Source organism: Pogona vitticeps, chromosome 2 (assembly GCF_051106095.1).
Source record: "Pogona vitticeps strain Pit_001003342236 chromosome 2, PviZW2.1, whole genome shotgun sequence".
Classification (NCBI taxonomy): Eukaryota; Metazoa; Chordata; class Lepidosauria; order Squamata; family Agamidae; genus Pogona; species Pogona vitticeps.
The window spans coordinates 70,418,430-70,446,042 of record NC_135784.1 but is presented as its reverse complement, the minus strand read 5'-3'; the positions used below and the strand labels follow the sequence as shown (position 1 = coordinate 70,446,042).

General features: G+C 40.4%; 1 protein-coding gene across 1 annotated transcript in view; it reads right to left on the bottom strand.

Moving 5' to 3' along the window:
• WNT7A (Wnt family member 7A) overlaps positions 1-27,613 on the bottom strand; it is a 58,625-nt gene that overhangs the window by 4,102 nt on the left and 26,910 nt on the right. The window contains exon 3 of the mRNA XM_020798500.3: positions 25,292-25,563. Within this exon, the coding sequence (XP_020654159.1) occupies positions 25,292-25,563 (272 nt within the window). The remainder of the gene's footprint in view (positions 1-25,291; positions 25,564-27,613) is intronic.

Here is a 27,613-nt window from a genome sequence, read left to right as displayed (position 1 = left end):
AGCAACAATCTGATATGTACTCATGTAAAAATCTCTAGCTAACCTGGGATAAATTGCCCTGAAGTGTAAATCCTGACCTTACACAGTGGTTTTGTAACTCCAGCTAACCCTGTAGCTTTGTTCAGAGCAGGCTACCCTTTTAAAGCGCCCAAGTTCCTGTTCAGCCCCTGGACAGACAGTGACCACAGAGGGAATAAACAGCGCCATTAGAAAGAGCTGACTCAGCTCCAGCAGTGGATCAACAGCTGAAAGGACTTGTGGCATGTGTTGAGCTTGCTGTTCTTCTCTGTGGTGTATCTTGGATGCCAGCTGGAACCAGCATTGGGACTTTTCTTGTTTCAATCATCAGGGCTGGGCACCAGCTCTTGTGCCTGGTTTGCTGTTCATGTTAAAGTCTGAGTCAATCAATTTGACTTTCATGGGGAGAGGTTGCCACTTGGTTGCAAAGCACGTATTCTGTATCTATCCTTCTCCAGCAAAAGGATATCTCGGCTACACGGGACTGGAGGGGAGGGTGTCTTTCCAGAGACTCTTGAGAGGTACCACTAAATCAAGGCAACAGACTATTTTTGTGTCCAAGCAGAAGAGAGTGCCAGTGCCTAGTTATGCCTGACAGATGGGCAGAGTCTGTGAAAGTTACTCTTTTTGGACTCTAGACTCCAGAATCTGTTCGCTAGCATGACCACTGGTCATGTGGGCATCCGGACTGCGGTAACTGTAGCCCCCCAAATAAATTTTTCCAGCTCTGATTGTGTGCATTGCTAGAGACCGTTCAAATGGCTTTAGAAAGAAAGTGCTTCCCATTCTGGCAGACCTTCTCCTTTTCTTTTCATCAGTCCCCTTAGCTTAGAATTGTAGAGAAAATATTCCTCTCTGATTTTTTTCCCCCTGCACCTTGGTGATAGGATGAAGTTTACAGGTGAAGAACAAAACATACATGGCTGGCTTCCAGGTAAGTTTTATTCACAATGAACACTGAGAAAATGCATTACTCAAGAAGAGCATTCCAAAGACAACCTATATTCCTCTTTCTTGCTAAAGTTATTCTTATTCTTCTTGTTACACTTTCCTATTGTCTGCTCTAGCGCTGTAGCACAGGATAGTTTGATACTGACTAGTTAATATTAGGAGCACAACTCTATGCAGACCCACTCAGAAATGAGGAGGGCTCAAAGGAAAGACCTGCAGTTTAGACCTGCAACCAGTGGGATTCTCATGAGTGAGCTGGAATGTCAGGCTGCTTTTTGACCCAGATTCAAGCCAGCATTCTGCTCATGCCTCTATTATGATTCCAGCACAGCCTGAATTTCTTGACTTGTTTGCCATAGGTAAAAACCCTGCAGTTTAAAAAATTCCAACATGTAATAACAACAGTGAAATACGGAGTCTTCAAATGCCATGTCTCATACCCTCCCCTCACATGTACACATGTACACAATCCCATGAGCAAAAACCAAGCAAGTGGCTATCCTAAATGCTGACAAAGTCTTTTCAAACCATGAAGGCTTCTTTTTCCCTGAAAAGAACCAATGGAAACCTACTTCTTCATCTCTCTGCATCTTTCCTCTTCCACACTGAACTACCTAACATTAAAACTGGTTCAGGATGAAGATGAGATGGGCCCAAATCAGGAAAAATGGTGATGGTTTTTGATTCATGATTCATCAAGATTGTTGTTGTTGACAAATTATGAATTTTTTTCTGATGAATCAACAAACTGATTTGTCAATTTGTTTTTGACTTTAAAACCCTGTAACATTCCCCACAAGCACCTATAGACACCAAAATAAAACAGAAGCTGACCCCTGACCGTCCTCTACAAGCCCTGCCACCCAGGTGAAGTTTGGGTTTTGGACCTCCAAGTTAAACACCCACAAAGTGGGTCCTCCCCCCCCAGGAAAGTGCCATTTAGCAGCTGGCTTGGAGAAAACTGAATTGATAAATTAGCGATCTTTGAATAAATCTGGTGATTCATTTTTTTAAATTCATGCCCATCTCTCATTGTTACTGTACAACTTGTTCAGGGGCACCAGTTTGGGGAAGTCTGGTAAAGATACAACACACAGGAAGTACAGAAAGGGATTTAGAACAGACAAAGAAGGAAAACATGGCTCACTTTTTAAATATGGTACTGTTTGTTACTCATTATGGTCAAATAAACTATAGTGGTTATAATCAAATACCACATTTGTTTGCAAACAATAATTTCATAGTCCATTATAGTTCTGTGTGCCCTTGCTGGATGAAGACCGTGCTCACTGAGATATAGCTAAGATCCCATATGTCAGGGGTCTCCTACTTTCCTCAGACTGAAGAAGCTACTTTGATGAGTAGCGAAAAGTTTCAACCTAATAAGAAAGAAATCCAGTTGCCATGATTCAACTTCCAGATCCCATTCTCATATGTATTTTTTATTTTATTTAAAAGAGGCATGGAAATGTTTTTCCATTGTTGGACAATGTTGTTCCAAATGGCATCAATAAAAAACTATGAAGGAAAGGGCGCTGATCTACCAGATGCAGCCTATGGACACACATACCCTGACCATGCCAGAAGAGAGATGTTTAGAAGGCAAGCTCAGCAGTTTAGGTATCTGGCTGCGGAGCTAGAAGTTGGGAGTTTGATTCCCCGCTGTGCTTTCTGTGAGAAGACTATGAGTAGAACCAGCCTGTGTGGCCTTGGGCAAGCCAGTCCCAAGTTGGCCCCAGAAAAAGGGAATAGTAAACCACTTCTGAGTATTGTCTACCTGGAAAACGTTGAAAAGAGTCACCATAAATCAGAATTGGCTGGACAACACATGATGATTATTCAGCTCCAGGTGGTTCAAGGAAGAAAGTCAAAACATGCACTCCAGCAGATGATCCAACCTACACACCCACTGTGCCTTTTTGAAAGGAAATAGAGAAAGAGATGTGGAACTCCATTCTTACTTATTTCCATTCTTAATATGTTCATATCAATTAAAGATCCTGCTGTGGAGTCTGAATTCTTCCACATGGGTAGAAGAATTCAGCTTCCATTTTGTCTTCCATTATAAAGCCGAGCAAGTGTTCCAACCTCCAGGTGTTCTGAGCACATATTAGGATCTGCTAGGTCCATCTCCCACCATAACGTAATGTAATCTGGGTTACATCCTGCCGCTCATTCACTGATAGTACTAATATCTTTGAGGACTGTCACGACTCTCCTACAGAGTTTTAAAAAATTAATTGTTTGGACTACAGCTCTCAGAATTCCCCCAGCTAGCATGGCTCTTAATATTGGTGACCATGAAACGTTACCCCCCCCAAAAAAAGTAACTTTCTCTGTCTCTTCTTTCATGTAGACCAAAAAACACACATCTCTGTCTGCCATTGCCTTTTTTTTCTCCCGCCTGTTTTGTTATTTTGAATATAACTCTTTTTTTTCCAGCAGTCACATAAAAAGTGAAGGAACAAAAAAGGAGTAAATGCCCAATCTGGAAAATGGCCATTTTGTTGCCAACGCAGAAGGTAAGGATGAAGAATATGTGGAAGAATGTCGCTGGATTTCAGTCATTCCTCACCAAGCTGGCTCTGGCTGATGGGACGCCGTATGTTACCACTGAAATATGTTGTTTCCCTTCCAAAACTACTATTTGATACAATGCAGAGTTACACTGGCTTCCAATTCTATTGTTTAGAGAGAATAAACCACAGTTAGATGCTCAGAAGACATGATAAATAATGGTTTGCTCCAAACAACAGTAGTAGATGGGAAGGATGGAGAGAAGAGGCATGTAGTGGAAAAGGGAGAAATGTGCAACCTCAGAAGAAGCCAGGCACATGCAACCATAGGAGGACAGAAAATGGTGCAAAATCCAGTTTTTTAAAAAAATGCTCCTTCACATCAAACCAAACCACAGTTAGGTGCTCTATGTGAAACATCTCAGTGACACACTCTGATGTACAGTATTTGAAACCCAGAGATGTCATCAAAAGGTATGAGCGCCTGAGGGCAAGCATGTTGCATGCCAAATGAGAAAGCATTCCTGTTAAGAAAGAACGAGCATGAAACAAAGTGGGGCTCATTAAAAGATACCTCTGCCAACAATTTTATTTTATGATGATTTTCATGGACTTATCCTAACAACTTGATTTGCTGTACTTCAGCATAATGTATAGCACATCCTTACAGCTTCTGATCACCATTTCAAACATCTGTTTTATAAAATAAGGAGTTTTTGTACTCCTCTGAAGTAGTTGTTTTCTTTTCTTCTGTTAACATTCTATAGCATTACGTTTCCCCCTTAGGAAAAATATTCTGAAAATATTTTCAGGAGCTGTCATTTCTTACAGCAAGTACGAACAGAATGGGGGCTTATGGCAGGTTGCTGTTAACTTGTAAGTTAAATTGGAGTCCTTACCATCCAAACTTATTGGGTCAGATCCAGAGTCCCTGTCAGTAGAGCTCTGCTCATAGGATCATCCTGCTGGACCTGGGGCAGGAGGGAGGAATTTTTTTTATTGATTCCCCTCCACATGTGATCCTCAAGGGAGAGGAACAGTCCTTCAGAACATTACAGGAGGTAGCACTGAAAGCTGCACAGGAGACAGAAAATCAGGAAGAACAACCTCTACCTTCTTGTAGATGGAACCTCCCTCAAATGAACAAAAGCAGCCTTTCTACAAGGGATTCTGTGGGCTGAACCTATGATACATCTTTTGGTCAACGGGATCTAGACACGAACTACACATTTCAGACAACCCCACAGAACTTTTTTTTTTAATGCAGACTATCTGAAAACATACATGAAACCACCTGCCCCACATGCCCTGCTTTAATGCAAATCCCACAGGCTGCTCAGTGGTGGGAGGCTTCCTGCTGCTACTGACAGTGCCAGGGTCAATCCACTTGCCCTACGGGGGAAAGGAGCCACTGGAGCTGCCCCCATCCTAGCAAAAACAACATTGCTAGCCAGCCACTGTCAAAAATGGCAGGGAAGCTTCCACAACACTGGCCAGGAAGCAATGCTGCCCTTGCCTCAAGGTCAGCTCCAATGGCCCCAAATTTGCTACATGACAAGCCCCAGCCCCAACACCATTAGTAGCTGGGAAGCCTCCCAGCACTGGCTGGCTGGCTGGGATGGAAGCTCTGGTGCCATTTTAAAACGGCACCAACACACCAAGGCTTGTGTCATGTGAAAGGACCAAAGTCACTGTAAGTGTAGTTGTAAGCCTACAAAACAATGGATATACAAACATGCCTTTGGATCTCAAGCCAAATCTCCACTATAATTTTTCAAGCTTTACAAAATATATAATCTTGGATTTTTACTATTAACTCTACAAGATTGCTAACACACCTGTGCTAGAAAGTCCTAGAAATTTCCAAATTGTCCGTTTTCCAGGTTGAAAGAAAGTCATGAGTTAAACCACTTTAAGCTCTGCATGCATTTACAGTCTTGACAAGACTTCAGGCTTGCACAGAAAATCAACATCTGGAGTAAGTCCCTCCAGCGGCCCCATAAACATCCGCAATGCCAGGAGTCAACTGTATAAATAAGAAAACTCTGTTCCTGAGTGTTACTTCTGCAACCCCCTGGCTAGATGTTCTAGAATATTCATAAACATTCTAACTACTCAGGATGAACACAACGTGAAACTTAGCCATAAAAGATATCAATAAACATGCAAGTTTATTGATATCTTTTGTGCAGTGCAGCCCTAAATGAAGGATGTTGTGTTCTGTCTCTTTAGGAAGCAAAATTACCAATAAGAACAGGCCCTGTGAGCATTTTAGAGGAAACAGTTTCACTTTTACCCCAGAAGCCTATGTGAGTTGTTGAAGCTACACAACTTTCCTCAGGGGGAAATCCTGTCTCTAATGAGTAGAGGCAATTTTAATAGGACTTGGGTTTTTTCCTTCCAGTTCAGGTTTTTCTACCTTAGGATTTCTCTGAAAAACATAAGTGCTGGCAATATGCTGCACTGATGTAAGTCCCTCACTATGCATTGCAGCTTAAGAACAATGCAGAGATTGACTGCTACAGCCTAGTGACCTCCCTCAGAGACCCTCAGGGACTGGAATGTGCTGGGGAGGTAACTGTGGAGTGAAGAGGTCAGTCTCGTCCTTTGATGGTGTCTGAACACTTTGTAAGGCAGTGATAACTTCCAATCCACAACTTCTCTTAAAAACATTTTTAACCCAATGGATTCTGTGGATGATGTGTCTCCACCCCATGAGTGTCCCTGGGCTATTTGTACAGTTCCACAAGCACCTTGGAAACATTAGAATTGAGCAAATTCAACATTTGGGCTGAAGCACAAAAATGGCTCCTTCAACTCTTTAATAACTGGTCGCTGAGCAAACAAATTCCAAAAATATGGTGGAAAACTAAAGTAAGTGCTATACTGAAACCAGGCAAAAAAAAACCTTAAAACCCAAAAGTTGCAAGCCAATCTTCCTATGTCCCTTATACAAAATATTGGAATGTCTAGCCCCTAAAACTGAGCCTCTCCTAATTCCAAGGACTAACAGAAATGTTTTCCATTATATTTCAAAACCAAAGATTGTTGAATTTCAAGCAAGGTACAGCTGCTGGAGGAATCAAAAGAACCACCTCCTGCAGGGTAGCATCCTGGCACCATTACTTTTCAATATTTCCACAAATGATCGACCAACATTCTCCTATTCCAGGAGTTTTATCTATGCTGATGATCTTGCCTTGACAGTCAAGGGAGATATGTTTGAGGCCATCGAGCACCAGCTAACCTTTGTATTAGATCATTCCTTATATAATAAAAACAACCAGCTGAAACCAAGTCCTTTAAAAACGCAGGTTGATACCTTCCACTTGAACAGAGAATAACCTCTGTTTTTGGAACATTGCCCTACTCCAAAGTATTTGGGTGTCACTCTGGATTGGACCCTGAGCTACAAAAAAACATTGTCTAAATGCTAAACAGAAAGCTGCCATCAGAAATAAGTATATATATATATATATCCATCAGGAATAATAAACTTAGAAAATTAGCTGGATCAGACTGGGGTGCATACCCACACACTATAAGCACAACAGCTTTGTCCCTGTGCTATTCCACAGCAGAATATGTGAGTGCCATGTGGTATAAAGCAGCACATGTCAACCAATGGATGTGGCTTTTCATGAAGCAGGCAGGGTTATTACTGGCTGTTTGTAACCTACCCCATTGAAAAAAAATCTATTATTTTGCTTCCATTGCCCATCCAGAAATAAACTGAGAGGTGCTAGCATATAATGAACAAAATAAAATAATACAGCACAAAACCCATCCACTTCATGGACACCAATGCCTTAGACAACAACTTAAATCAAAGGAAAGTTTTCTGCACACATCTCAAACTCTGAATATTAAACCAGAAGAGGCTGGGCTAAACTTATGGAGAACGTGCTGAAAGAATCAATGATGATGAGTGTCTCTCGCCAGGACAAGACTCTAGCTGGACCATTTGGAAGCCATTTAACAGATTTCAAAGCAGCATAGGAAGATCAAAGAATAATCAAAGGAAAATGGTGCTACCAATATAGGGCCAATTTTCTGTGACACTGGAGAGAGTCAATCAATGAAGCACTCAGATACATAGAAATATGCCCCACTATGTGTACAAAACAAGATCTAGCAAATTGCTGAGATAATGCTATTGAAGTAGCCCACTTTGGGTCAAAAATAATTATCATAAAATTTTAATTTAATTTAATAGTTTTAAATTGTGCAATGCTGTGTTAAGAATAAAGAAAAGAAAGACCTTTGTAGCACATAGTAGCCCTAATTCAGTCTATATTTATAATTTGTTAAAACAGTGCATAACACTAATTACACTTCACCTGGTATTATCCCTGCATTCATGTAAAACAAAAAGAGTGCTGTTTATACATCACTCCAAAGTGCTTAAAGCACTCACTGGACAGTTTACAAGTTAATTTGTTGGCTACAGATTGTTCAGCACCTCCTCCAGCAAGCTGGATACAGTACTCATTTTACCAGCCTCAGAAGAATAGAAGGCTGAATGAACCTTGAGCTGGCTACCTGGGGATGAAACCTGGTTCATGAACACAGTTTGGGGTGCAGTACAGCAGTTTAACCACTGCGCATGCCTCTGTGTGTGTGTGTGTGTGTGTGTGCGCGCGCGCGCGCGCCTGCGCACGTGCATGCACACGCACACGCACACGCACACACACAGAGATATGATATCTTTAATCGACCATTAAGAATTTTAAAAAGCAAGCTTTCAGTGATAAATCATCTTCTTCAAGGCTGTGCAACAAGTTCTTGTGGGTAGTTCAACACTTATGTGCTGTTTTTATTGTCCCAAATTCACATGGCTGATGGTATAGAGGCCAGTGTGATTTTAGAAAAACCAGAAGGAGCAATTTAAATACCAAAAACTAATTACAAAACAAGGCAAGCTGATCTGCAAACTTGGGGAGGTGAGAGGACTCCTGCTGTGATGCTCACACCTAATCAGCCATTAAGGACTCTGTTGTCCTAATGAAGAGCCATTTATTACACCTATTCCTGCCCTCAGTGCTGCTATCATTTTTATCACCCTCCAACCTTGTGCCTCATAAAGGGAATGACTATCCAGTTCTTTGTAAGGGAAAGCAAGCCCAGGACTCTTACTATGTACAGAACATGCAACCATTGAACAGGTGAAACCTCTGTAGTAAATGAGAACTGGTCCCTCTGGATAACTTTTCTGCACAAGAGCTGCATGATAGCCCGAATGTCATGCAGGTATGTTCTTGTCTCTAAATGCTGGGAAAGCTTTGCCTACTGTTTCTGTTTGTCACACTCAGAAGACTTTAAGTCTGTTAATTTATCTTTTATATAATAATACAGCCACACAGAAGAGAATATTGGTAACATCTCTGAACAAAATAAACTCCAATGGATAAATAAGAAGTAACATGGGTTTTAAAAGTATTCTGCTTTTCAGCATCAGTGAAGGCTTTACATTAGAATCAAACTACTACTTGTGGGAATATCTAGGTTTAACCATCTAGATCTAAAGGGCAAAGAATCTTGTGTAACTTCATAGACTAACAAGCATCATTTGACAGAAGCTTCCATGGACTTAGATCACTTTAGATGCAGGGAACGAAGAATGCGATGTTACTGCTTTGTTTGCTTTGTTGTTGTTGTTGTTGTTATTGTTCTGCTACAAGAGACTAAGTGCATTTAGCCCCACCCTCAACAAAAAAGCCATGGAAGGTCAAATCACATGCAGAGGGGAATGTGCATTTCCCGCTATTCCTTCCAGGCAAACAATTCGCTCAAAGCTCTGTGACTGAGCAATTCACCTGCAAATGAAGTCCATGGTTATCTGTCTATTCCCAGAACCAGAAAATACACACAACATGGAGACTGGCACAAGCCTAGGGGATGTCTCCTTCTCACAAAGTCCTTCTCTGTTGCATGCATCTAGTTGAATTATTTTTGTCGTCCATATTGCGACTCATCTTTACATACACATATCATTGCCAACATTCACTGCAGTCCCGATATGATAGATACAATACACAAAGGCTCCAGAGTATAAAATCAGCTCTAGCCCTAATTCACTCACCTCATTTTCATTCATATGTAATCTTTACTGCCAGTGAGGAAAACTATGTTATACACAAGGAATCTCAAAATTGCAGACTTCCTGGATTTCCTTTACCAAATCCTTTTTCAGTCCTTTTAATTAATCACCTCCAAACAAGTTAAAAACAAGGTGCAAATAGAAGTCACTCCTAGCTACGCACAGCTTGAGTCAGAGCAAAAAGGCTAAGCACTGTTCGTCTTACCTGACTGCGGAACATTTGTGGTCTGTGAATCAGGGAAATGTGAATCTTTAAATCAGTTTGTAGAAGTATTACTTCACACAGGACCTAAAACATGAGCCACCCTAGCAAACAGTGAGGTGACTAGAACTACTCTTTGAGATTTAACGTAAATCTGTACAGCATGGATTAAGATGAATTTATTTGAAAAAACTATTGTTCTTATTTATGAGCTGGCCTCTTAAAATGTGCAGAAGCACTTCTTGAAAAATGGCAGGGGGAAATGCTAAAAATATATATATTATGGAACAGACTGGGAAAGATTGGAAGTTAATCTACAACATGGAAACTGAGGGAAGTTCACACTAAGAGATAACAGATTTATCTCTCTCTCTCTCTCTCTCTCTCTTGCAGATCAGTACATCTGGAGGGCAGCAGGTCAGGGAAAGCTCATCTGATATTTAGCCTGAATCTGAGCTATTTGATAATAATATTCAGAACTACAGAGCTAAAAGGGACCCTCTGGATCATCAAATCGAGCCCCTGTCAAGGAAGCACAGTGGGGAATTGAACTCCCAACCTTGATAAATAAATTGTAATCGTTACTCACAAAAACAGATGTTAATAGCTTTAATGACAAATGTCACTGGGGAAAGGGATACATGACAGAACATAAGTAAAGTGGATTGGTTTTGTCTGTATAGAAATCTGGCGAGATAATCTGAACTCTACCACCCTCAAGGACAGCTTGTCTAAAGCCCATTGGTATTTAACTCCAAGCCGTCTAAAGCAAAACTGTGCAGTGCTGTGCACATGCCCATCAGTGTTCTGTGGCAGAAACTTCAACATTTATTAAAGAAATACTGGGGTATAGTACACCACATACTCCTAAAGCTGGTTGATTTGGATTAAAGGATTTGGTCTTTACAAATCTCCTGGTCTCAAACAGACAAATCATTGGTGATGATCGGTTAAGCATTCCTGTTTTGGATCGGTAGACACATGTTTGGGCACTGGCCTTTAAGACTAAACTTATGCATTGTAGAAGAGCCAAAGAAAGATGTAGATTTACAGAGAAGGAAATCCATAAATTTTTGAAATAACAAAGTTAATGATGGCACCAATTTATAAACATTATTTTAATTACCTCTTCTAAAAAGCACAAAATTACTCATTTGAAATTTATGATGCCAATTTATAAACATTATTTTAATTATCTCTTTTTATAAGCACAAAATTACTCCTTTGAAATCTTCTGGATTTGATTTGTCTATATTTTTTAAATATGTTGATATTTATCTACTTATGCTGGTATTTTTTTAAAAAAAATCAACCATGTCTTTGCATTGTGTGTGAAAGTGGAAACAATGGCTTTCTTTTTCCACTTTGATTACAATAACTACATGCTGTCAAGTCAGTTCTGACCTCTGGCAACCCCTTGCCAGGGTTTCTCTAGATGTATTCAGAAAAAGTTTACCATTCCCTTCTTCCGGCGGTGTTCAGAGAGGGTGCAGCTTGCCCAAAGCTAAACAGGCTGGCTTTTCTCCTAGAAGTGACAGTAGGGAATTGAATTTGTAATCTCTAATCCCCAACTCCCTGTGCTATTCAGCCAGCTTTTTTGTTACTTTTTAAGAGCTATTGGTTAGTATGTTAATAACAGACTGTAATTTTAAAAAGCTCCTTCATAATTTCTTGCAGCTGCTCTAGCTGCGTTTGAGAACCCATAGAGCAGAATACTGCTAAATTCAGTGCAATGAGATGCTTTTTCGTGGTGATTACTGCTGCTGATGGTGGTGATAAGAAGAAAAAGGAAATTTGTATAGAATTTGTGTGAGTTCAAAATATTTCATGTGCTACCTATCTGAAGTCCTTGTACCAACCCTGTAAAGGCAGGTCGGCATTGTTATTCCTGATATTGTTTATGGGGAATACTGAGGATTAGAATGAGTCATTTGCCTACATGCTGTTGTTACATGCCTCCAAATAATGGAGACCCTATACATGCACACTCTCTATAATGTCCTGTCCTTGACAGCCCTGCTCAGCTCTTCTAGGCTATGGTTTCCTTGAGATAGTCCATCTCGTATAGGGTCTTCCTCTTTTCTTGCTGCCTTCCACCTTTCCCTGCATTATTGCCTTTTCCAGAGAATCCTGCCTTCTCTTGATGTGCCCAAGTAGGACAGCCTCAGCTTCAACATTTTTATTTCCATGTAGTTCAGGTTTGATTTGCACTAGCACCCACTTGTTCATCTTTCTGGCCATTCAGCATATTCACAAAGCTCTCCTCCAGCACCATATTTCAAGTGAATCAAATTTTTTCCCCTGCTGGCTTTCTTCACTGTCCAGCTTTCACACCCTCGCATGGTGATTGGAAATAACATCAAAAAAGATCTTAAAGAGTTCTCATGTCATGAAATCCCTGTGGCTATTTCTGGAAGAATAACTATGAATTTCTGAACATATATAATCAAGGCCAGCTGATCTTGAGAGAGGGGGAAATCTTTTGACTGCAGAGGGAGGAGTTACTGCCCATTGACAACTTTGCTCCCCCTGTCTCACCTGAACTCTGTGTTCCTTTGTGCATTATTGGGTGTATGTTTCATGACCCCACTTTTTGGGCAAACCACATGTTTTGGTTTCTCTTTGCCTGCTAAGGAGTTCTGAAGAATTCAAAAGCTTGCCATGTTTATAACTTTTTGGTGACCCAGTAAATCTACTGACCATCTTGGACTTTTATGGCTATGAATTGATTACATGGCCTCCCCCCCCCCCCGCACCCTTTGTTTGGTATTTGAGCCATTCTAAAGGAGACACACAAGGAGACTGCACTAAATAGAAATAGGAAAAAAAAACACTTTGTGTTGGAAATATATCTAAATTGCAAATCTGTGCAACCTATTTCCTGCTCCAGGAATCATCGTGGTTGTGTAAATTTTAGATCTGCCATTGAAGCCTTCCTGAATATAGGACAGAAACAGCATAGAGTTAGTAAAGAAACAGGTCATTGGTCAGATGGCTTGGATATTAAGTATGGTGACCAGAATCATCTAATAGAAATGTGCTCTAATAGAAATGTACATCAGTTGGCCTCTAATTTGCAACCCAAGGTTCACATCTAAGGGCTTATTTGTAAACTACAGAGACAATAGAGCCACTTTAGCCAAAATCCGGTGTGTTGTGAGCCCATCTTCTGCCAACAATGACAGCTTTTGACTTTCAACTGAAAAACTAAAATGGTATCCTAGTTTCTTTTTAATGCAGCACCCTTTTTAAAGGACAAACGTCACAAAGTTGCATGTCCACCTGCAGGATTAATGCACCTCTTGCCCGATGCATTTTAGGCCTGCCTCTTCAGCAATATGAGTGGCTGCACGAAAGACCTGACACAAGCCTCTGGCTTTTCCAGCAGTTCTTCGCACACCAGCCCACAACCTTGCTGGAGGGTGGCCAAAAACTCCAAGGCATTCTAGCAAAGATCAGCAAAGTTAATCAAACAGCAGCAAAGTCAGAAAGCATTTTAAATGGCACAATTAACACCTGAGCTTCAAGGCCTCAGTGGCTTTGCTGCTGATACCATAATATCACTTGATTCCAGGGGTTTCAGAGCAACCACTGTCAGTTTTTAATTATTCAACAGTAGGATGTTTTCCTAGACTTCCTGGAGTCTATGGTAATTTTCGCAAGTTCCAGGCACGTGAGGGCATTTAAAGCTTTCTTCTTTCGTTCTTTCTTTTCCTTTTTTATTTCTTTGCTGGCATGACTTGAGATACCTGTGCATCTGATTTTCTCTGTTTAGAACTCCCTGGCTCAAAGGTCATACGAATCTTGCAGGAGGGAAAACCCTCCCCTCTCTTGTGATGCCATCTTCAAACATGTATCCCAATATACAGACTGCTTGTTATCAGTGTATCTGTTTTTGCATATCCAGGATATAATGGTCAGAATCCATTTGGACTCTGTAATTCAGAGTGGTAAATATGTTTCAATTAAAAATTCCCCAGCTGAATGCCTAGTCATGTCCCAATTCATGCAACTGAATCATGGTATCCTGGACACGTTGTCAAGGTTGGAACTCAGAGACTCAGCACTTTGTTGATTTCAGTCCTTCCCCCCATGGCTGGGTCCAGAGAGTGTAGCTTGACACTGTGGACCCTTTGCTCTGCAGTCCCTCAGGAGTCAGTTATTCCCCAATGCTGTTTAATATCCATTTGAGGCTGCCAGGGGAGGTCATATGCAGTTTTTGAGTGTGCTGTCATCAATATGCTGATGACATGCAGCTACTGTATCTCTCTCCTTTATCTCTTCTGTAGTGGATGCCGTCTAGATCCTGCAGCACTGTCTCGCCGGGGTTCCGGAGTGGGCAAAAGCTAGCATGCTGAAGCTGAACCCAGACAAGACAGACATCCTCCTGTTGGGGGCCTCCCCTGACAGGTTGAGTAAAACTAGGTGGTGTTGTCCTCCACCCTAGGCACTGTGGGTACAACTTGAGAGTAATCCTAGACCCGGCTTTTACTACGGAGCATCAGATTTCAGCTGTGATTAAGTCTGTTTTTTGTCAGCTCTGGCAGACAGTGCGGTTGCACCCCTTCCTGGATGGGAAGCCTCTGACAATGCTGGTTCATGCACTGGTTCTCTCCCAGATCAACTGCTGGAATGCTCTCTACCTGGGGCTTCCCTTGAAGCTGGCCCAGGTGCAGAAAGCAGCGGCCAGGTTGACTACTGGAGGGAGGAAATTCGATGACGTATTCCCAGTCTTGGCTCAACTGCACTGGATACCAGTTGTGTCTCTGACCGTTTTCAAGGTGTTAGTTTTAACATACAAAGCCCTGAACCTTGGGACCTGTCTGAGCATCTCTCCTACAGAAATGCTGCCTCTTCCACCTGATCTTCCTTGACCTCACTGCTGTTGGTGGCCACACGGAGGGAGACAAGAAAGGTCTCAACTAGAAAGTAGGCCTTCTCGGCAGTGCCCCCCCCCCCCGTACTCTGGAATGGCCTCCCACTAGAGATCCAGCAGAATCTTAAAAGACAGCTGAAAATCAATCTTTTAAGGATATTCTCCCTCTCATTTAATGTACCCTTTGACACCGTGCCATCAGATGGCTGTCACCACCACCTTGTTTTATTAGGTTTGTTCATTAGGTTTATTTTATGAGTTTTGAGATTATTTTTTATTTATGTTTGGGGAACGATGGGAGAGTTTTAGGGTTTTTATTATACTGTAATGACCACCCAAAGTAGTAGTCCTACTAAGCTAGGCCTGGATATAAGTGTTACAAATAAACAAACAAACAAACAAACAAACAAAGAGGCGCCTGACTAGGAATTCACTAATTAATTTGTGTCGATTTGCTGCAAATTACCCACCTGCATAGACAAAGCCATAAATATTCAGTTGGGTTCTAGCCAATAAACTTTTTCCCAGTATTCAAATAAGGAAACCTGCGCCCAGTCAGTTTCCCCTAGAAATCAGATGCAAGATTCAAAGGGAAAGCAGGAGGACAAACATCTCCACAACTCCAATTTTGGAAAAGACAGCATTAATTTCCTACCAAAGAAGGGACAGTCAATATTAATGGATAGCACTAATGGACTCCTTCCATTTGCGAAACTCAATTTATACATGCAGGAGCAACAGTTACATAGAGTCATTTCAATATCCTTTGAAAGTACAACCTGGAAATCTAAAACCTTTAGATAACCTAAAGCTTATCTAATGTTTATGATGCATAATAAAAACAGATAAATTATAGCATCTTTGGGATGATCTTCAGCTTCCTTTTCTCACCTAGCTGGTTTGTTCTCCTGCTGTTAACTGAGATGTGCAGCTGAATTGTGTCAGAAACCTCTACATATGCACTGTAGGAGTGTAGCCTATCTCATGTGACTTGAGCTGAGATTAAGGTCTTCAGAACAGGCTTTCTTGATAACACCAGCATCTGCAGGAGAGACCAGCACTTGGAGAAAGAAGGTGTGTGTGTGTGTGTGTGTGTGTGTGTGTGTGTGTGTGTGTGTGTGTGTGTGTGTGTGTGTGTGTGTGTGTGTGTGTGTGTGTGTGTGTGTGTGTGTGTGTTGCTGCCTGTGTGCGGAATGTGCTCCTCCCCTTGCACTACAGAAGGCAAAAAAAAAATGTCATTATAGTTAGTTCTGAATCAGAGGTGAAAGCATATTAGTGTTGAAAAGTTGTGACTGGTTTGAGAAATCAGATTTAAAAGGAATCATGTTGTACAGGTCAGTCCTGAAAACTACCACCCCCAAACAATGCAAGCTAACATGCAACTCTATGAGGCAAGAGAAGATTTTGCTATGACACTTAAACACAATTAAATATTTTCCTCTTCTAATTACGGCCATCTTGTAGCAGTCTTTTTCTGGCAGATCATTTCCTACTCCTGATGCTTTTAGGGATATGATGAGGCATCTGTTGTTCTAATGTTCATTGATATTTGCTTTTAAAGGTTTTATCATTTAACTTGTTTTTAGTATTGGTTTTACTGGTTTTACCACTTCATTTGTTTTTAGTGATCTTGTTAGCTCCCTTGAGCCCTATATTTTAGTGGAGTGATGGGATAAAATTGTAATAATTTTTTTTAAATAGTTGTAGTTCGGTGTTGAAGTGTATGAAAGATTGCCACTGGAAAGAAGAATCTGTTGTATGTCTTTTAACTCAGATTCAATTCACTATGAGCAAAAAGAGGCTAAAGAAGATGAGGGTAAGACTATGTTCTCTGGCAGAGCATTGTATGCCAAATATGCAGTGATGCTGAGGGTAGCTTAGATAGCAGGATCTCAGCTCAAACACTGGGAAGTTGCTGCCACTCATACAAATAATCCATGTGGACCTTAACTCCATATAAGGTCATCATGAACAATAGCTTGGAAACCGCAGATGCTTTTATTGATCTTAACTTTTCCCTTCTCCTTTAGAATCTGTTTCAGACCGTGCATTCATTTTGTAAGTTATGACCTCATCTCTGATAGCTACACAAGACGCTCTTCTTTGTTCTGTTTGCTTTGCACTCCTTTATACCTCAGTTTTCAACTTAAGGGCTGAAGGAAAAGTAAAGTGCTCCTTTTGCAGGACATGATAGGATTACTAAGTCAGCACACCTATGCACCTCTGTGAAGAGACACATCAAATAAAAAGCCACCTTGATATGCCCTTGGTTGCCAGAGCCTTCTAATGCAGCTTGTGTCATGATTTATAACAATGACTCATAATGTAGCATTATATTTAATATGATGTAATGCTGATGCAAAATGCCATTCAGTGAATCTCAATGTCACAAAAAAGAAAGAAAGAAAGAAAGAAAGAAAGAAAGCACAATTCAATAGTTTCCTTCCATTCAGAATCAAAAGGTTGTTCCTTGAAATATTTCAGCATTGCCTCACACCTTTCGTATTCTGCAGTAACAGTGTTTGAAAATGTGCCTCTCCTATAACCAAGACATGGCAGACTCTCCCTCCCATAGTAGCAGTCCATCAGTAGAAAGGAAGTTGACATCAATAGAAAGAAAGAAAGAAAGAAAGAAAGAAAGAAAGAAAGAAAGAAAGAAAGAAAGAAAGAAAGAAAGAAAGAAAGAAAGAAAGAAAGAAAGAAAGAAAGAAAGAAAGAAAGAAAGAAAGAAAGAAAGAAAGAAAGAAAGAAAGAAAGCTTACCTACCAGCTCTATTAAAAACAAACAAAAGTAAGAATCAGTTATGAAAATAAATGTTTGATAGCAAATAACTGTTTGATATTTCTGCACACGGTGAGAACATGCAAGTGAATGATGCTGAATCACTGAGAGACAGCACATGACACTTCTTGCTACTGTACAGAGGCAATCAGAGGCCGCAGGAAGAGAGAGCTGGAGTCAGTCAGTGTCAGTGTGAGTGAGTGAGTGAGTGAGTATTCAGATGGACTTTGTGATCAAGTTTCTTCTTCGATTTCTGCTAATAAAATGATCTGGGTATTGTCAGGTAAAGTGAATTTTCTAAATTATTGCATTGAATTTCATACCAATACATTTTGGCTGAGCCTTGGAATGGATCACTGGCTGAAGTTGAAACATAAAAGAACTGAAGCTGTTGATGAGGGTGCATCCTGTTCAAAGCAAAATGAAGCTTCCTCCAGTCATTTTAAAAGTGCCATCATTATGGCAAGATTAGACCCTTCATGAGAAACTTTAAATAAATATTTGATGCACTTTAGGGTTTTAAATCTTGAGTTAAGTTTTGGTGGTTCATGGCAACAAAAGATATTTGAAGGGATTCTGTGGTAAAGAAAATGTTAAGAACTGCTGATCTAGATTAATATGATTGTCACTAAATGTTAGTACGAGCCATCCAGGTGTTCAGCCTGTAATCTTTCTAGGCTTACCTGGAGATGAAAGGGATTGAACCCATGGCCTTTTGCAAATAATGCATGTCCTCCACCAGTGAGCTACTGTCCCACTGTTCCCAAATACATGGGATGTGTTTCTGGCACTCAAACATGAGGATGCTGAGAGAGACAGAAAAGGTTTTAGATGAGTCATTCAGAGCTTTCCACTGCCAGTTTGATGGCAGTATCTGCTTCAGGAGACACCAACCTTGAGAGATGAGGGTGGAAACACGTCTAATCATACAAATGGATGTAGAGATAAGATAGCCATGAAGAGTTTAGTAGAAGATGAGGAAGCAAGATGGGAAATGAAAGTCAAAGAGGATAAAAGTATACAATGGTATTAATGGTGTGAAGAAAATGGGTAGATGCTTTTCTCTCTGAGTTGTAATGCAAGATTAGAAGCTGGCAGTATCTAATGAATCAAAATTATAGGAATTTCACAACAGACAAAAGAAGTATTCTTTCACACTATGTTTCCTGAGAAGCTTGTTTTGTGGTGTTTTTTGTTGTGTCTGTTTTTAGAGAAGAAAACATAGGTCCCAGCATGCCTTTCTATGTGTAATCTGATACCTGCACACCTAGTTCAGTCCCACACTCCCCATATTTAAACTCACTTTAATTGATGGCTACCATCTTTTTGAAAAATACAGCCTTCTTGAAAACTCAAAATTTGTGTGCATTCTTGTGGGATTTTGTTTGTACCAACAAATGTATTGTTCATTTGTGGCATATATATGAAGAAAGTCTAAATTTAATATTAAAATATTGACATGCTGTAAGTCTACAACAAAACCCACTGCTGAACACTCAACATTCCTCCACTTGTTTGTAGACCATGAGTGCTATCATTCAGTCCTGCGACAGACTATCAGACCAGTGTATTGGTAACAATTCCAAGATTATTCAGCAGTTCTACATTGAGGGAGTGTGTAGATACCTTGTCAGTTTCTGTACATCCCTGGGAAATAGTCAGGTGCACACCTTATTCTTCCCAGTAATATTTCCATGGAGTGAAAGCTTTCATGCTCAGATTTTTTAGGTACCAGCTTTTAATCTTGCATTACAAGAGCCAGTTCTGTGCTAATACTATGCATCTACAGAATGTCTCTAGAAAAAACACTTCAGGGAAGCAAAACGTTAGGGTGAGAGATAGTGATGGAACCAAGCTCCCACAGTGAGCTTCATGGTAAAAATAAGTCACCTAATTTACTTAACAGAGTTGTCATCATTATAGGGGGACTAGGACCATGAACAGTGCCTTGAATTCCTTGAAGGAAGGAAGGAAGGAAGGAAGGAAGGAAGGAAGGAAGGAAGGAAGGAAGGAAGGAAGGAAGGAAGGAAGGAAGGAAGGAAGGAAGGAAGGAAGGAAGGCTAAACAGGAGCACCATAACAAGCAGATAGATAAATGTCAGTACCAAAGCCAGTAGCTTGAGTTCAACTAACTCTCTTATATATTCATTGAACTTTGCCTGAAGGGAATAAATACCCATACTTCATGGTCACAGTGATATTAAGGATTAAAGGAGAGCATGGCATGATAAAATTGAACATAAGTTGTTAAACCTACTCCTCATTTATTTCCATGAAGTGAAACACTTCATATTGGAGGGCATTCCATTTGTTAATGTGGGTAGCTAAACAAAATGATGAAAGCCAATGTTGAGTAGTGATTAAAGTGGTCAATTAAGACTCAGAAGACCTGGGCTTCAAGTCATGCTCAACTATGGAACCTTACTGGAGGGAGTCAATATTAATATGACTCCTTAAATATCTCACATACCCTGAGAACCTTATCGTCATGAGTAGGATGCGACTTGATGTCACATAACATAGCAACAAGCAAAATGAAGATCAAATACCTCTAGCTAGTGTAAATGGTTTGCTTGCAGGTAGATGACATTTAAAAACATATCTTTGAGTTGTTTCTGAGTTAGGGTGTCCCTAATAGAAATTTCAAATTCCAACCATTTCTAACACTATGTGTGACATCTGTGCGGGAGAGGGAGGGAAGTATGATGCAAAATGCTGTTCTTTGTGACACGCCCTGCCAAAAATCTGTATCTTATTTGAAATATAACATTGCACTTTCCCACCCTGAGTTATACAGTATCCATATCACCAGTGACTGGGTGTGTAAGATGGAGAAATAATTCAGTTCAATTAACATTTAGCTGAAAAACATAAATTACTTGGACTTCCAGTACTCATCAGAAAGATGAGATTTCCACAGTCCTTAGTACGTACGCATCAGTTGCATGAAGGCTTTTCCTGCAGTTATTACATGAACCTACATGAAAACAGAGTCTTTTAAGTTACCTATTGGATGGACAGTTATGTGTACATTGGAACCACATTGTGGCATTTTATTGATACCACATTATGGTGTTTTGATTATCTGTTTCAGAAATTGGATATATACTATCCTTATTGATAGGTACATCCAGAAGTCCAGTGCATAGGTCACACCCCTATGGATCCACCAAACCTGAGGCAAGTTTCTCATACTTTACTAAGAATTATTTTGTTGCCAAATTGGAGGAAGAGAAAGAAGTTGCTCCGTATCCCAAATGAATCACATATTATGGTCTAATTATTGCCTTCATTTATGTATAAGTGATGTAACAGACATGGCCCTTCAGATTAAAGGATGATACGGACAAAGTATGACAACCGTTTCCCACTTCAAAGAGACTGGAGTCAGGTTTCTGATCCAGTGTTTGGGAGCAAGACGGCAATCATTAAAACTGCCTTTACACTAAGCCACAAAAGAAGCTCAAAGTACATTAATATTTTGCTTTGGGGACCAGCTGTGAGAGAGATAATCTCTTCACCTGAATGTGAGACCAAAGCATCTCAGCTATCATAAATAAGACCTTTCCCTAGCAAGAACTGCACTGTTGTTTACCAAGAGGCAGCTATCTTAAGTCTGCTACAGGAAGGCCTACTAAGTGTAGGATCCAGCACTGAAATGTGGCTGCCATAAGAACTAAGAGATGAGCAATTTTCTGTACCCCTTATGCACCCTCAAAATCTGCTCCAGGGAGCTGGGAAACCTTCTGGATAAGGTTGTAGCAGGTGCAGGAGGCAGAGAAGGAAAGGAAGTCCCATTACACTAGCAAATGTCCAGTCACCCTATTTTGGATTTAAGTCATGGAATGCTGAGATTCTTAAAAACCCAGCAAATTTATGATCTATGTATTCGTGAAATTTATGATCACTTTAGTTTTTACAGACTAGATACTACATCCTCAGATGCACAAAGCATTATCCTCAGGTGACAAGCCTATGAATTTATATACATAGGTATAGATAAAAATTACAACAAGGAGTCCTGCATCACCTTATTATAACACGAACCTTTCTGTACAATAGCCTGAGAGGGGAAAACATAAACAGGGAGGCCAGATGAAATGAAATGCAAAAGGTATTCTCTTTAGCAATTGCATCATACTTAAATGAATGCCAAACATTAGATTTAGATTAGGCATCCTTCAGTCTCGAGAGACTATGGTAACGTGCTCTGAATGGAGGACTTGGAACAGCATCTAGTGTGGCTGAGGAGGCCGATTCAAGAATGACAATCCCTTCCACACTGAAGACAAATACAATCTGTCCCTTGTCCAGCTCCCTGGTTTTCCTGGGTTCGGGATTGCCTCTTTGCCTCAGCCTGTTGAACAAGTGTCTCTTCAAACTGGGAGAGGCCATGCTTCACCGCCTACCTCCAGGCTGAATGCTCAGATGTCAAGGTTTCCCATCTGTTGAGATCCATTCCTAAGGCCTTCAGATCCTGCTTGCAGATATCCTTTTATCGCAGCTCTCTCTGGGGCACTTTCCCTGCACTAATTCTCCATACAGGAGATCTTTTGGAATCCAACGATCAACCATTCCCACGACATACCCAATCCAACGTAGACGTCACTGTTTCAGTAATGTATACATGCTAAAAATTCCAGCTAGTTCTAGTTCTAGAATGCCAAACAGAAGCACATAGGAAAAGCCATGCCAGATCAGGTCAAAAGCCTACCTAACCCATAATCCTGTTTCCCACCATGACCAACCAGAAGCCTATGGAAAGCTCACAAGCAGGATGTTGGGGCAATGGCAGTGACATTCCCCAACAACTGATATTTACAGTAATCCTGTCTTTGCTAGATAGGTAATATAGGTAATATCTACGGTAGCTATTATGACTCGTAGTTTCCCATTAAATAAGCACAGTGAACCTTCAGAATAGCTGCAACTCATGATAAAATGGATGTCCCAACATTTCCATTGCTCATGTGTTGTGGTTCAAAGTTTTACTATCGGAAATGGTTGCCTGAGGTTCTTTACTTTTTCTTACCGCATTACAGGTGCGAGGAGCAACTTCCACTATAAGCGTAGTTTTGTACTCTTTGCCTGGTGAAGCCAGTAAAGATCAACCTCTAGATAAATATTGTCAGTAATGAAAGTGATACGAAAAAGCATATAAGAGCATAGATTTTTATGACTAGTAGACTGGTTCCCGAAGATGCATTAGAGTTATGTTTAGAATCATAGGTTCCACAATTCTGTTATCAATAGGTTTACAGATTTAACAACAACAACGACAACAACAACAAAACATTTGCTTTCACCAGTGACAGAAAGTAAAGGACTGCTTGAAAAACCATGCAGGTTCACCTTCCACTAACAGTGAAACTTTCTGTTTCTGAGTTCTGTTCCCTTTTCTGTTCCAGAAAAAGTCTGGTACTGTTTGAATATTGGAAGGTCCTGTTGTCGATATGTGAAATTTTATATGTAAAGAACATTAAAACAATTAAGGGGTGCAGAAAATGTAATCCTAAAAATGTGCATTGTACTTTAAAAATGAGGTTTGAACAGCAGTTTGCCAACGGTTGTTGCAGAACTGTTAGGCAGCTTGCCTAGCCAAGTAAGGTCACTGTACATAAAAGGTTGACGAGCAAAAGGAATTTCCTTCATAGCTGACAGTTCAATGTGGAAGTAAAGCAAAGGACAGAGTTGAAAGTGTATTGAAATAATTGGTAAAATGTTGCAATGAGTTAATGTGACCAGAGATGGTGTTTGCAAAGTCCTATAACTTGCACTTTCTGTAGCTGCTGTGCTCTGGTTTTACAGTACTTTGTTGTTGTTGTTTAGTTGTCTAGTCGTGTCCGACTCTTCGTGATCCCATGGACTACAGCACACCAGCCCTCTTGTCACAGTACTTTACAGTACTTTAGGGTACTATATACAGTGGTGCCCCGCATAGCGACGTTTAATCCGTTCCGGGATTAATGTCGCTATCCGGATTCGTCGCTATGCGGGGGGGGAAACCCCATACAAGAATACAACAAGTCATGCCACACACACTGAACACCAACATGGCTTTTTAGGCTATAACACTTTGCATTTTGAGAATGTTATTAAGACATTGTTTTTGATATTTTATTGCATTACGTTCCTGTATTTCAGATTGAATTCTAATGTAAATATCTGCCTGCAACTTAAGTTCAGTTTTCTCATATTGTTTAAGCATTTGTGCCTACAGTCTTCATAGCTATAAAACATTTGGATTTTTACAACTTTGATGTATTTTGTGTTTGTGGAATATAGAAGCAATGTAGATAAACAAAGCTTGTAGAAGTAGACAAGTTGATGTTGCCTGGAGTTATTGCAACAATGAAAAGACTTATAACTTGATACTCAGATGAGTTTTAATATAATTGGAAATAACTGTCTGATGTCATTCTGGATAAATGCCAGCTGTGACAAATACAGGCTTCTGAATTTTTCTTAGAGATCTATAAAGTTCTGTAGGGCTCTTAGGGAAATGTTTGGGCATCATACTCACTGACCAGAAACAATGATGCTTAACTTCCTGCAAAAAAGAGAAACTTCCTGACTTCCTTCAGGAAAAGCTGCCAGCTCCCATATTCCAGAAGGGCAAGCAATACAAAGATGGAAAGGAACCATGAAATTCATTAATTCCACTCCACTAGCTGAGTTTTAATATTGTCAAAATAGACTAGGAATCAGCTAAGCAGATGCTTGGCCCTCTAGACCTGTTGTACAGTATAGACCAATTTAGGTGGTTGCCACTGGGTAGGAGAGGCCATGCAACTGCTGTGGGTGACAGCACCCACTCCAGAATGCCCTGCCAATAGCAGATAGCAAGGGCAGCCTCCTATGGCCATATTGGGTATGGTTGGGTGAGGACTCTGACAACAATCCCCCACAATTGCTTTCTCCAGTGATGGAAAATAAGGAATTGCTACGTAAACCAGAAGAACATTGCATCTTTGAGCTACACACAAAGCAGGGTGTTTTCGATCATAACACACAATTCTTTGTGCCCTGATTGGTTTCACTTTCTGATTTATTACTGTAAAGGAGAAAGGAGGCAAATTCCAGTCTCTCAGAGATGGTTGGACCACAGCTCCCAGCAGTACTCCTCACTGGTTGTGATGGTGAGGGTTCGTGATAGGTCCTCACTGCTGCAAAGTGGGCTGTGCATGGGGTCTCATTTGAAGGCCAGTTCAGGGCTTTCGAATGTATTCTATTTTGGTCTGCAGCCATTTGTGTCCTATGCGATTCTGTCCATGCCCTAGATCCAAGGAGATTTCTCAGCTTCTCACTTACTTCTATTGAAAAGCCAAAATGGATATATCATACTTGCTCTTGTAACTACATGTAAGAGATTTGAAGCTATGATAGAGTCTAAAGGGAGGAATAAGCCTACCTCTATCAAATCTTAAATAACTAACTTTCAGAGCTTATTTTCTAGGCAACTTTAAGATTATGCTGTTGTTGTTTCCAGAGAGGAAAGGAAAGGAAAAGGCTGCAGCAATCTGTGTCTCATATGATTTGATTTGTATTCCAGGTACAAATTAATATGTAAATTCCTTTTGCTTCACCCCCAGCCCTAAACCTAGCCATTTTGCGTTGGTCTGGACCACATACAAATTGGTCCAATCTGGGTAATTTGGTTTGAAATTTGTCCTAGTCCAGTGTATGGCCCCATTGTGAAAGTGTTGATCTGGAACAAGTATCTGCCCAACGAATTATCCTGTGATGTGCAGATACTTCTCCTCACAAACCAAAAAGAAACAGTGCTGTCACAGCATATGCACAAGGTACATGATGATGGCCCGAGAAGAGGTCAGCCGAAGTGCCTACCTTTCGCCCTGCCTCGTTGTTGTGCAAGTTCATGAGGGTCCTTGCATTCTGCTTGATCTCCCTTGCGTCCACAAACACTTTGGCAAATCCTATTCCATATCGGATATCAGCGGAGCAGCCTCCCCACTTCCAGCCTTCATCTTTGTGGTACTGTCCCTGTTTCTCCTTGTCACAGCCACAGTCGCTCAAGTTGCCCTGGGTGCAGGCAGCAGTGATCGCGTGGGCTACTCCAGCAGCAATGATGGCGTAGGTAAATGCTGCTTCTCTGCTACCTGAAATTAGGATGCATTGCTCATTAAAGAATAGGACATTTGGACGAACCAGCAGAAAACAAAGTCAGTTAAGTCCATGCAGTGAAATGCTGCTAAATTATTCAGAAATACTGTACCAGGCACTGTCAATCAGAATTAGAAAAACATTAACTGGTATTACATAACAGATACAAGTGTTAATCAAAAACCTGTTAAATATTGTCAGACTATGTATACTGTTTCTAATATTGCCGGTTTTTGTAGCTCTGACGGAGTTATTTCTGAGATCCGCAACTGCTTGTAGTAGTGTGTGGAATTTCTTGATATTGTTCCCAAAGCGTGTGGAATTTCTTGATATTGTTCCCAAAGCCCCAATGACTACGGGGACCACTGAAGTGTGTTTCATCCACAAGCAAGATGTTTCAATTGCCAGATCTCTTTATCTTGTTAGTTTTTCCAATCCTTTATTTTCAACTCTGGCATCCCCTGGAAATGCAATGTCAATGATCCAGGCATTTCTTTGTTCTATTACTACTATGTCTGGTGTATTATGTTAAAGGTGTCTAGTTTGGATCTGGAAATCCCACAAGATCTTGACTTTGTCATTTTCTGACACCTTCTCTATCTGATGCACCCATTATTATTGTTATTGTTGTTGTTGTTCAAAAATACCAGGCATAGTCAATTAAAACTATAAAAACATTGACTGGTATTATATAACAGATACAAGTTTTAACCAAAAACCTAAGTATCTGTTAAATATCGACTCAGTATGTATGCTGTTTCTAATATTTCTGGGTTTTGTAGCTCTGATGGTGTTATTTCTGAGATCTGCAACTGCTTATAGTACTGTGTGAAATGTCTCAATATTGTTCCCACCGAAGTGTGTTTCTTCCAGAAGTGAGATGTTTCAATTGCCAGGGGTCTCTGTATTTTGTTAGTTTTTCCAATTCTTTATTTTCAACAACAACAACAAAAAAACTAATGTAATACAGAGACCTGGCAATTGACATTATTGTTGTTGTTGTTGTTGTTGTTGTTGTTGTTGTTGTTGTTGTTGCTGCTGCTGCTGCTGCTACTACTACAGTGGTGCCTCGCTTAACGGGCGCCCCATTTAACAACGAAATTGCATAGCGATGAAGATTTTGCCATCGCATTGCAATGTTTTAAATGGGGAAAAATTCGCTTACCGATCATTGCAAAGCGATGATTTTTAACAGCTGATCGGTGGTTCCAAAATGGCCGCCGGGTAAAAAAATAGCCACCCACTGTTTTCTGGGATGGATTCCTCGCTTACCGGGCAGTGAAAATGGCCACCGTATGGAGGATTTTCGTTTAAAGGTGAGTCTGAAGCCCATAGGAACACATTGAAGGGGTTTCAATGCATTCCTATGGGCTTTTTTAAATCACATAGCGACGAAATCGCTTTGCAGCGATTTTTGCTGCACCGATTATCATCGCTATGCGAGTCACCACTGTATTACTATTGCTACTACTACTACATGTGTTGTAAAGGTGCATGCATGAACATTTCTTGGCATTTTGAAGGACTGGTCTTTGATTGACATTCAGGAAATCCCCTAAAGAAACAATACCGATTTTGCCATGCCCATGAACTTAAAAGTTCCCAAACTAAAACTGATCTAGTCCATGCTTTATTATGCAGACCAGGCAGTTCCGTCAGACTGCAAACTTTAAATTAGCACCTTTTCTTTTATGCATAAAAGAGGACTGAAGAAAACAACAAGAGAAGCCATAAATTTGCATCAAGATGCCTGTCCCACTTCAGCATACTTGTTTTTTTTTAATGCCATCAACACAGCTTCCAGTGAGGTAAAATATGTCAATGCTGTTCTATGTATGTTCAGGAAATTCTAATTATTTCATGGAGCTTGAAAAGCTACTCTTAAAAAGAAAGTATTTGCAGTCAAAATGTAGTTAGTTATCATTAAATTGTTCATTATTGTTTATTTACTGAAAATATTGTCACTCCACCTTTCACCTAAAAAGGATCCAAGGTGGCTTACTGTATTTTTAAAAAAGAATATTACAGCTAAAAATAATAAGTTAC